This window comes from Gossypium hirsutum, chromosome A05 (genome assembly GCF_007990345.1).
Source record: "Gossypium hirsutum isolate 1008001.06 chromosome A05, Gossypium_hirsutum_v2.1, whole genome shotgun sequence".
Taxonomy (NCBI): Eukaryota; Viridiplantae; Streptophyta; class Magnoliopsida; order Malvales; family Malvaceae; genus Gossypium; species Gossypium hirsutum.
Window position 1 is genome coordinate 15,581,405 of NC_053428.1, and position 12,541 is coordinate 15,593,945.

Sequence of the window (12,541 nt, forward strand, 5' to 3'; positions counted from 1 at the left end):
ACACTCATTCATCACTTGGATTGCAATTCTGAATAGACTTCCATCCAAGGAGAGGTTGATACAACAGGGAATGAGTATTGAAGTTCACTGTTTACTTTCCATAATGAAAATGAAACCGGAGATCACCTTTCTGCAGAATGTGTTTTTGCAATAAAAAATGTGGAACAAGAATTGCTTCTGTGTAATATCAACAGGACAATGGCTAACTGGCAACTTGAATTCGGATGGATTTGTAGCAAACTCGAAGAAAAAGATTTGATTATAGTCATTTCAAAGCTGGCTTGGAATGCTTTCATTTATGTTATCTGAAAAGAAAGAAATAGAAGACAATTAACAAATTTGGAAGCAAATGATGAAGAGATCTTCAGGAGTATTAAAGTAGTTGGCTTGAGGCTTATAAGTATAAAGATTAATAGAATAGATAATGTAAACATTCTCTTGTGTATAGTGTTGTTCCAATAGGGTCGGAAGCGTGTAAATTATTGTACTAAAAAATCACACAAAGTTCAATTCCCAGGGAAGAGAGGTGGATCACATGAATCTCTTAAATACCAAGTCTTTCCTTAGTCAGAATATCCCTTCTATAGTAATTTAATAGCACAATTAAATACTACTATTATACCCTCAAATGTTGAAAGAAAAATAGGACAAAAAGAACATAAGAGTTTTAACGAGGTTCGGTAAATTATACCTACGTCCTCGGGCACTAACACCAGATGATAACTTTATTATCTCCAAAATATTACAAACAAATAGAATTCCTTAAGAATTCTCAAATGGGAGAAGAGAGAAAACTAAGAGAGAAAGATTGGTTGGGATGAATTGAAATGAGAAATGAAAAGGCCTATTTATAGTTGAGGTTCAAGGACCAAACAATAAATAGCCCATTATCTCAAGGACCAAAAAAAAATTATCCCTTGCCACTTTTCCAAAGTTGGTGGTTGTCATTATTGATTGTCTCCCATTAATGTTAATGGCAACCATTATTAATTGTCTTCCATTAATGTTAACAATCTCCACCTTGAAGATTTGATTAGGATAATCACATCTTCACACACTTCCTTCAACTCCCCAAATTCGATAAAGCTATCTTTTGTAGTGCCTACAAATGCGCTCTCGAGCGCCATACACCTGAAGGTGCTCAAATTCTCAGGATGTTAATCAAGTTCAAACAATGATTAAACTTGATTGTTGTTACCACCTTGGTCATCATATCTGCGGGATTATCTGCTGTCGGAATCTTCTGAAGTAGAATTTTTCATTTTTCAAAGACTTCCCGCACAAAGTGATATCTTACGTCGATATGCTTGGTTCTTGAATGATAGACTTGATTTTTCGCTAAATGAATAGCGCTCTGACTGTCACAATATAAACTTATGTGACTTTGAACAACTCCTAAGTCTTTCAACAATCCATTAAGCCAAATAGCCTCCTTAACAGCTTCTGTAACTGCCATATATTCTGCCTCTATAGTAGACACAGCTACTGTAGACTGTAAGGTAGACTTCCAACTCACTAGGGCTTTCGCAAGAGTAAACAAATACCCCGTAGTTGAACGACGTTTATCTAAATCACCAGCAAAGTCGGAATCAACATATCCAACTACAAACTGACCAAGTGCTTCATCCTGTTCAAAAATTAAACCAACATCTACGGTTTTTCGAAGATACCGTAGAATCCATTTCACAGCTTGCCAATGTCCTTTTCCAGGATCATGCATATACCTGCTCACAACTCCAACAGCTTGTGAAATGTCAGGCCTCGTACACACCATCGCATACATCAAACTCCCAACTGCATTAGCATATGGGACTTTCGCCATATATTCTCTTTCTTCTTCAGTTTTCGGAGATAATTGAGCACTAAGTTTCAAATGAGAAGCAAGTGGGGTACTTACATGTTTTGTGTTTTCATTTACACCAAAACATTGTAATACCTTTTTTTAGATATTGCTTCTGATTCAAACAAAGCTTGCCTCTCTGTCTATCTCTACTTATCTCCATGCCAAGAATCTTCTTGGCCTCACCTAGATCTTTCATCTCGAACTCTTGATTCAACTGAGCCTTCAGCTTATCTATCTCTTTTTGGCTCTTTGAAGCGATTAACATATCATCAACATACAAGAGTAGATAAATGAAAGATCCGTCATGCAGCTTCTGCAAATACACACAATTGTCATATTTGCTTCTTGTGTACTTCTGCCTTCTCATAAAGCTATCAAATCGCTTGTACCACTGCCTCGGGGATTGCTTCAATCCATATAGCGATTTGTTCAGCTTACAAACCCAATTTCTACCACCAGCATCTGTGTATCCTTCTGGCTGAGTCATATAGATCTCCTCTTCTAACTCACCATGCAAGAAAGCCGTCTTAACATCAAGTTGAGCTAGCTCCAAATTCAACTGTGCTACCAAGGCCAACAAAATTCTAATGGAGGAATGCTTCACAACAGGGGAAAATACATCATTGTAGTCAATTCCCTCCTTCTGAACATAGCCTTTAGCTACCAATCTTACCTTGTAGCAAATATCCTTCTTGCTAGGAGATCCATCTTTCTTTACGAATACCCACTTGCATCCGATTGCCCTTTTACCTTTCGGTAATTGCGCCAACTCCCAAGTATTGTTCTTCCGGAGAGACTGTATTTCTTCATCCATGGCGTTTTTCCATTTATCACTTTCTAAGCTTTGCATTGCTTCTTGATAAGTGATAGGAATATCATCAACAACGGGAAGGGCGTAGGCCACCATATCAGTAAATCGAGCAGGTTTACGAATTTCTCTCCGTGGCCTTGCAACTGCAACTGGTTCTGGTGTACTTAGAGGTTCTTGGGTCAGAACCTCTTCAACCTCTAATTCCTCCATTGTGGCTGGAGAATTAGACTTATTAACTGGGCAAATCCCCATCTGCTCAAACTCCACCTATTTTGGAGTACACTCCACCTGCTGTGGAGTATTGCTCGTCTGAATATCTTTATCTGCTACCTTTTTCAATGTGGCAGATTCATCAAAGGTAACATCTCTGCTACAGATCATTTTCTTTGTGCTTAAGCACCAAAGACGAAATCCCTTCACTCCAAAAGTGATTCCCATAAAGAGAGCTTTCTTTGCCCTCGGATCTAACTTTGACTCCTTCACATGGTAATATGCAGTGGTTCCAAACACATGTAAGGAATCATAATCTGTAGCCGGTTTTCCAGACCATACCTCCATAGGAGTTTTTCTTTCTAATGCAGATGATGGCAAACGATTAACAAGATGGCCAGCGTATGTCACAGCCTCAGCCCAAAATTGCTTGCCCAACCCAGCATTGGACAACATACATCGAACTTTCTCCAGCAATGTTCGATTCATACGCTCTGCCAATCCATTCTGCTGTGGTGTATCCCTAACTGTGAAGTGTCGAACAATACCATACTCTTGGCACACATCGAAGAACGGATCACTTTTATATTCCCCTCCATTGTCCGTCCTAAGCCACTTGATTTTCTTGCCAGTCTGGTTTTCGATCATAGTTTTCCATTTAAGAAAAACTCTAAGCACTTCATCCTTAGTTCTCATGGTATACACCCAAACTCTTCTGGAAAAGTCATCAACAAAAGTAACAAAGTAGTGTTTTCCTCCCAATGAAGGTGTCTTGGAAGGCCCCCACACATCTGAGTGAACATATTCCAAAATACCTTTTGTATTATGGATAGCAGTACCGAATTTCACTCTCTTTTGCTTTCCCAGAACACAATGCTCGCAAAATTTTAATTTGCAAGCCTTTGCACCTTTCAACAATCCTTGCTTTGCCAGAATTTGCAAGGATTTTTCGCTGGCATGTCCCAACTTCATATGCCACAACTGTATTGAGTCCAATTCTTTGTTGCCGGAAGCTGCAGCGACTGCTCCAATAACTGTACTACCTTGGTAGTAATACAAGTTATTTTTCCTGATGCCCTTCAATATCACAAGTGCGCCAGATGTCATTTCAAAACCCCATCTCTCATAGTAACAACTGAACCATTGGATTCCAAGGCTCCCAATGAGATGAGATTTTTCTTCAAACTGGGCACGTACCGAACATCAGTCAGAACTCTGGTTGATCCATCTTTATTCTTTAATTGGATTGAACCTATCCCAACAGTTTTACAAGCATTGTCATTGCCTATATAAACAACTCCTCCGTTTAGTTCTACTAAATCAGAGAACCACTCCCGGTTAGGGGACATATGATAGGTACAACCCGAATCCAATATCCACTCATCTGAATAGAACGACGATGATGATGCAACCAGTGATAGTTCAGAGTCACTAGTATCATGCTTAGCAACACAAGCATCTACAGCAGCTTTTCCCTTATTCTTCAGCTTTGGACAATTTTTCTTCCAGTGGCCTTTCTCATGACAAAAAGCACATTCATCTTTCCCGAGTCTGGACTTTGACTTTGATCTCCCCTTTTGAGTTTTCTTCCGAGTGTATGAACGACCTCGGACTACTAAAGCTTCTATATCTCTGATTGAGTTTTTCTGTTTGTCCTTCTTTCTCTGTTCATAACTGTATAAGGCCGCACAGACTTCGCTCAGAGATATATCACTCCTGCCATGAAGTAGAGTAGTTTCTAGGAACTCAAACTCCTCAGGAAGTGACCCCAACAGCATCAAAGCCAAATCTTTATCTTTGAATGTCTCATCCATATTCACCAAATCAGTGACTAACTGATTAAATTTGGTGATGTGATCATTCATTGTGGTACTTGGGACGTATGTGAAGCGAAACAGTCTTTTCTTCAAGTGGAGCTTATTTTGACTGTTTTTCTTCAAAAAATTTTCTTCAAGTGCCACCCACAACTTATTTGCAGAAGTCTCCTTTGAAAAAGCATACCTCTGCTCTCAAGAAAGGCATGATCGAATTGTGCCACATGCCAACTGGTTGATCGCCTTCCAATCTTTCTCCTGTACATCATCTGGTTTCTCTTCATCAATGGCAATGTCTAGACCCTGCTGAAAAAGGGCATCTAGAACCTCACTTTGCCACATACCAAAATGGCCCGTGCCATCAAAGATCTCCACGGCCAATCTTGCATTTGCAATTGTCGGTCTTATCCACATGGACGATGTTGAAGCTCCTACACCGACCGTTTTCTCCATAATCTTTCAATATACCTAAGGAAATCTTTTCTGATGTGGAAGATCAGTTTAAACTGCAACCACAGAGCATACTACGATTAACCTTCGGCTCTTGATACCACTTGTTGTTCCAATAGGGTCGGAAGCGTGTAAATTATTGTACTAAAAAATCACACAAAGTTCAATTCCCAGGGAAAAGAGGTGGATCACATGGATCTCTTAAATACCAAGTCTTTCCTTAGTCAGAATATCCCTTCTATAGTAATTTAATAGCACAATTAAATACTACTATTATACCCTCAAATATTGAAAGAAAAATAGGACAAAAAGAACATAAGAGTTTTAACGAGGTTCGGTAAATTATACCTACGTCCTCGGGCACTAACACCAGATGATAACTTTACTATCTCCAAAATATTACAAACAAATAGAATTCCTTAAGAATTCTCAAATGGGAGAAGAGAGAAAACTAAGAGAGAAAGATCGGTTGGGATGAATTGAAATGAGAAATGAGAAGGCCTATTTATAGTTGAGGTTCAAGGACCAAACAATAAATAGCCCATTATCTCAAGGACCAAAAAAAATTATCCCTTGCCACTTTTCCAAAGTTGGTGGTTGTCATTATTGATTGTCTCCCATTAATGTTAATGGCAACCATTATTAATTGTCTTCCATTAATGTTAACATATAGCTTAGAACATTTTGGAATAACTAGGCATTTGTTTTGTAATTGACTTTGTAACAATTTTTGTTGTTTCTTTGGATAATAATAATAATTAAGATTGAATTTCTGACATCAAATTTACTGGATGGTCATAGAATAATTCAATATCCAGATATAATTAGCAACATATAGGATGTAAGGAATATCTGGAAAAGGCAATGCCTTCAAACATTTAACCAGTAATTTATCTCAATGGGAACAGACATTTGAAAAAGCTGTGATTACAATATGTATATCCGACGAAACCGACTAACTTTTTATTTTAAAACGTACATAATCATTATATCATTTATCCTTGATGTTTAAGAAGCTTGGATTGGACCACATGTTAAGGGGGTGAGCCTTTAGCCGGAAAACTGGTGCTTTATTTTAGTATAAAACCGAGGCATTTTATGTCTTTGAAGAAATATGTAAAAGAAATTACGAGAATAATATAAAATGCCAAAAGTCAATTGATTCTTCAGCCATTCCACTGTTTCCGCTAGTTCTTGGTCATGGATTGTAGGACGGACAATATGCAGGTATCTCTACAAATTCAGCCGCCAAATTATTAGACCAACCGTATGAGCCTTAAAACGCACAAATCCACTTATTCTTTATTGTTTGAATTCTAAATCCTTCCCATGAATTGAGCGGCTCAGTTGATTAAAGAACAAGTTTCTAACTGGAGTTTGTGAATTGAGTAGGATAAAGGTTGAAATTAACGCGTATTTATAGCTTTATATACATATATATATTCCCAATTCTCAAAACCTTGTACCATATATATTTGGTCAAACTCTGAGATTAAAATCTGTGGATAGCAATATGGCTGTAGAAAGCAGTCACCATGCAGCAGCTGATGAGTCAATACTAGAGAATGTATGGGCCAACTTCATTGGTGGGGAAGAAGGTGATAAAGCAAGGAAACCATCGTTCGGCTCCTGGGAAGAACTGCCTAGCCTGGATGGTAGAGACGGGTCTATGGAGATTTTACAAAGGCTTCCAAGTCTTGGGAGATGGATATCAATGGGAGCTGACGCCTGGGAGGATCTTCTCCATGGAATTATTCCTCCAGGGAATATACCTCAATCCTGTAATAATGTTACAGCCAATGATATTATAAGCACGCGAGGGCATAAAGCGAATTCCATGAGAGTAGAGAAACTGGCAACAAGACACTACCGGGGAGTCAGGAGGAGGCCTTGGGGCAAGTATGCAGCAGAGATAAGGGACTCGTCAAGGAAAGGAGCTCGAGTATGGCTTGGGACGTTCGACACAGCCGAGGAAGCAGCTATGGCTTACGACAAGGCTGCCTTGAGAATTAGAGGCCCCAAAGCAAATCTTAACTTCCCGCTTCACACAGTTGCTAAGGCTATGGGGATCGACGATACGAAAACTAACTTCAACCGTTTTTTGTCTGCAACTAATGGTCAAGGCACCAAGGATTTCACAGATCACCGGAAAAGAGAGTGTAGAGCTTGGGAGCAAAACAGTGAGGTTGTGATGGTTGAACAGCCTCAACTAAAGAGAATGGCTAGCATTGAAGAGTGTGGATATGATGTATTTTGGTTTCAGGATTTGGGGAGTGATTATTTGGAGAGTTTGTTGTCTTCATTTTGACAGAGAATCTAAAGGGATACAAGATCTGAAAGATTATTGCTGTACATTGAGACTGGTTGATTCATAGGCATAGTACTAGTTTAATTGTATACAGTCGTTTGTTTGTTGGCAGGATTACATGTATAAGTCTAAGTTTTTATCAATAGAAATATTTATTAAACTTTATAATATATTTGTTTAAAACAATAGTCAAATCCAAACCCGTAACAACCATATGATCTTCAAAATAAAATTAACTTGGAAAACAAATCCAGGTCATATTATCAGTGCAATGGGCATCTATCTAATTACGAGCAAGTCTTGTCAAAGTTTTCGGGCCATATTCTTAAGTGGGTTATTAATTTGGAGAAAAGGAGATGCATATAATAACATTCTTCTGATGGTAAGGGGCTACAGTAGATCCACACTTACTTCTTGATGTGCCATCAAAAAAGCTTTTGAATGAGTGGCTAAAGTTTGGTTTGGACCGCCTATTGTGGTTTACAAATCATCATAGGCTTCAGGGCCCATGGACGGCCATATGAAGCTTCTCTGCAAATTCTTGGGCATTGCTATGGGAGTAACACTTGTTTTAGCAAAACCCCGAAAATATTTAACTTTGTATGTACATGGAGTAAGCATTTACTTTCCCATCAAACTAAACGTTTTCCAAAGCACAAGGATCACGCCAAGGGTGGAATTCAGAACAAAACTTTGAATTTACTTTCTATTTTAAAAGCAAATCCCACTTTATAAAATCAAGAGAGTATTCTAGATATGTAAATTCTTCTAGATCACTTGACCCTTTAAATAATGGAGTAGGTGAGAACTTAATTTTGAATTTGATAGTCTTTGACAAGAAAAGTAGCTTAATTAGGGTAAATTATCACATGGGTTGAACTTTGATAAAATTAAGTTTTTGTTGTAATTTATGGTAAAAAAATTATCAAAATTAACACACTTGTAGGAAGAAACAAACCTCTGATTTATTACCATACGACTTATTCAGATGCAATGAATGTAATAAAAAGTAGAGGTTAGTCAATTTCATTGTCCACAAAAAATTCATGTTATTAAGAAGAATAAAACATCACCTTGAAAATGATAACACATTCATTTTTATTAAACTCGAATAAATATAGTCGTACAATAATACTGGTATTCTAGTTTTCGCACCAAATTTAAACAATTTCTGTTCAGTACCATTCATTTGTCCTGGAATAGGTAAACCCATATCTTCAACCTGTTAATTCTATTTGTAGTAATTATTTCTCCACCATGCTAATCAAATCTCTTGTGCCACCCCTGTTATGAAACATTAAGAAATTAAATATGGTTCTTAAAGGTGTAGTTTTGCACTTATAGCAATGTGCATTGATTATCATCCTTGATCTTAAACCTATTATTAACTCCTATACACAAAAAATGCCAAGGACACCATGAAGAAAACAAAATATCAAACGGCAAAATGTAAACCCGAAAAGGGGAGATGAAGACTTTCTCACATCTGAACCCTGGTACTGGTTTTTAGGTCTTCGAGGTAGATATTGATTCCTTAAGAACTGTTTCAGAAAACTTTCAAGATACTGTTCAAGTGATCAGATTCTGAGCCTTTACTATGGGACTTCCCAGTTGTGCTGCTCTCTGATTCTGATTTCGATGTCCCGGTCGAAACGGTGCGGGAACTACTTCCTGAATCCAGATCAGTTTTTGCTAAGCTTTTTGAGCTTGAATTTGGCCTTAATATTCTTTGGGCCGACGATGCAGCCAATTCGGCGGGGAAATTGAGTAAAGCCTTGGAGCCACGCATCTTGAAAGCTGCCTTGTCATAAGCCAAAGCAGCCTGTTCGGCTGTTTCGAACGTGCCAAGCCACACCCTTGCACCATGCCGAGTGGAGTCACGGATTTCCGCGGCGTATTTGCCCCAAGGGCGACGCCGGACACCCCTGTAGTGCTTCTTGGCGGTGGTCCTGGCTGGCTCAAGCATGCTGCTCGCAACGGCAGTTTGGTTTCTTTGGGAAGCATGAAAATGATGAAGGTTATTGATTCCCAGGCAGTGAGCGTTTGCTTCGTTCAACACTTGATAGATGAACATGTCTTGGGAGTCATTCTCATTAAACGGCAGCACATTATCACTGTGGGATTGCATGTTTGTTTCCAGGGATACTTATATCTGGACGAGGCCTGAAGTTTGTAGAAAGTAGCTCTAGACTTGTATTTAAGGAAGAAGAATGGTGGGTTCAAGTGGGGCCTTTCCTTGGAAATTTATTATTAGGCAAAACGAAGGTGAGAGGAACCAGAGACCCAACATGATTTTGAGCTTCTTTTGTCTATTATACACCATAAACTTTGCCCCGTAGTTTGCTAGTTATTACAAGAACACACTTCTTGTTCCCCAAAAAGATTATTATAGATAATAGATAAGATGTTTAGCTGAAAAGCATTTTTTTTTGGGGGGTGGGGGGGAGGGTATCTGAGCCTCACGAAGGGATAGATGGTTTTATTTGGGGAAATCGGGATTGTCTTATGCGAATAATTTACATCAATTATAGCGAAAATTGGGAACAGAAAAAGCAACGTTTGGTTTGATGTCAATTCTGAAGACGTGCAGAGACGTGGTAAATCAAAATGGGATAATTTTGCAATTGATCGTCAAAATAATGGCAAATGGGAGCTTTTAGTCTTCCTGGTGTTATTGAAAGCGAAGAACAAGATTGACCTGCTCCTATCTGGATGTAATGAATGACGCAAAGAGTTTTGGCATTCACTGGGATCTCTGACCTCATCACCATCGTCATATTTCTTCCTACAGCACCCTTGGGAACAAGATTCCAAAATTCCAATTCAATAGCTTTCGACTTTTCAACCATTAAGCTTTACATGTACCCACAATAAAAGTTAAGCATAACTCCAACTCATTATACCCCAATACTTCTGTTATGTAATTGTAACTGAAAGTCAATATTATTGTGAGAAATATTTTCATAAAAAGATTCTCTTTCTTTGGTTTAATTTCACCATTGGGCCCTTAAATTATATATGTTTTTTTTTCATTTTGATACTTAAAACTTTTTTTAATCCCAATTTAATACTTTAGTATTGATCCATTATGGTTTTTGTTCCAATTTCTAACTGATGTTTAAAAAAAACTGATGGCGAATCAAATAAAATCTATATTTTCATAAATTACATTTTTTTAGAAAGAATAAATATATTATTAATATAATGTATTTCTTAATTAATTTCTTATTAAATTGCTTTTTTACCCTCCCTTTTCACCCCTTCTTGATCCTTCAACAAAAATCCATTTTTAAGAAAACTCGTATTTGCTTCTTCTTTTTTGCATTTCTTTTATTCTCTACTTCTAATTTTACTATATATCATATTCAAATATCATTCACTCTCCATAGATCTATTGTTGCTGAAGGTGTGAAAACAAATGGAGAGGGTCTCCATCCTATTTAAAATATTTGTGAAAGTCATGATGAATGTTGTTGCTTTTATGATGGTGGTTTAATACTTAATTGTTGGTTCTTGATTTGAAGCTGTGGAATCTTTTGGATGTATAGTATAATGATTTTTTTTGTTTGTTTGAATTCGCATTGCAGACCACAGGTTTTATCTATGAGTTATTCTGAAATTTTTCATGTGCTGATGATGGATATATCATTTTCGGACAATAGGTTACATGTTAAATTCATTTGGTGAAGCAAATGAGATACTTCTAGCTTTGAAGTTACATGGCCAAAAGGTTTAGTGGATATACATGGAGCATTAGATTATTATAATTGTGAGGACTCTTAGGAATTAGGAAACCAGAAAAGAATCTTATTTTTGTGATTTGAGATGCTTGTGGCTCTTATAATTTTTAGATCAACCGGTTCTGATTTTTGATGATTTGAGGTTACATTTGGTTTTACATATTTGAGGTGGATTGTGTACAATTGTTTGAGTTTAATCATTTAAATATTCCATATATATATATATATATATATATTTATGTGGTTCTTCTATTTCGATCGTTTTTAAATTCAGATTTCGATTCTTCTCTTTTATTTTTGTTGTTGGATTAAGTTTCAGTCATGGTTGCACAACCTATTTATACCTAAAAAAGATACTAGCAACAAAGATGGAGTAAGAAGAAAAGGGTGCAAAACGAAATTTAATAAAAAGTTAATTAAGAAATTTAAAAAAAGATTTTAGTTTTTGGAAATATAAAAAAGCCATAGACATTATTCGATTGGCTTCCAATTTTCTTAAACATCTGCAAAAAAATTGGACCAAAAATTATAACGGATAAATATTTTAGGTACCAAATTAAAATAAAAAAATAAATATCAAAATAAAAATAAATATACTTCAAAAGACAACTAATAAATTAAACCTTTTTCTTTTATGAATTTGGTCCAAAGACTAGACCAATGTAAAGAACAAGCACACGTGGCTTTGACTGAAAAGTAAGAAGAAAATCGGAGGAAAATGAAGCGGAATTTTTTGTGTTATCACAAGCTACAATTTACTTGTTTGAAATGAAAATTAAAAATTAAAAAGCAATTGAAAATAAATATTAAAAATAAATTATTCATTAATAAAATTTCACAAATACAATTCATCGTTCAACAAGAAGCCAAAAAGATTTTAGCTTGGTTGGCAAAAGTAGAGGCCTTTGGGCTTAAGCACTCAAGTTCCAAAATTTATCATGCTTAATTTTATGTGTAGGTTGTCAAGTTTCAAATGTACAATTATCATAGGTGAGTTTTAATTTAGTCAGTTTTAATCTAAATTGTATTAGTTCTTAATTTATTTGTTTGTTTGTAATAATTTAATACTAGTAATTACTTGTAATTTATTCATATTTTTTACGCTTTAAAATAAATAAATAAATTCATACATTAAACAATAGAATAATCTTATTAAGTGTCATGCTAATTCATTTTACAAATTTAAAATATAAAATACTAATTTTTTTAATATTAATATTTATGTGTGTAATATTCAAATTTAATTAAAATGTATTTCTTACTCTTATTCAATATTTTTTGAACTCAACTCTTATTTAAAAGATTGATGATGCACTTGTTGGTATACATCATTGTAGCCATTACGCGCAATCGATGCAAATCAAA

The 12,541-nt window shown here is 36.2% G+C and overlaps 1 protein-coding gene and 1 pseudogene across 1 annotated transcript; one reads left to right on the forward strand and one right to left on the reverse strand.

Moving 5' to 3' along the window:
- The first annotated feature begins 6,590 nt into the window (after positions 1–6,590).
- LOC107941724 (ethylene-response factor C3) lies at positions 6,591–7,552 on the forward strand. The gene has a single exon (XM_016875310.2). It carries the CDS (start codon positions 6,642–6,644, stop codon positions 7,434–7,436), a length of 795 nt encoding a protein of 264 aa, XP_016730799.1. The 5' UTR covers positions 6,591–6,641; the 3' UTR covers positions 7,437–7,552.
- Positions 7,553–8,510: 958 nt separating this feature from the next.
- On the reverse strand, positions 8,511–9,864 carry LOC107941721 (pathogenesis-related genes transcriptional activator PTI5-like; annotated as a pseudogene).
- Positions 9,865–12,541: the final 2,677 nt, after the last annotated feature.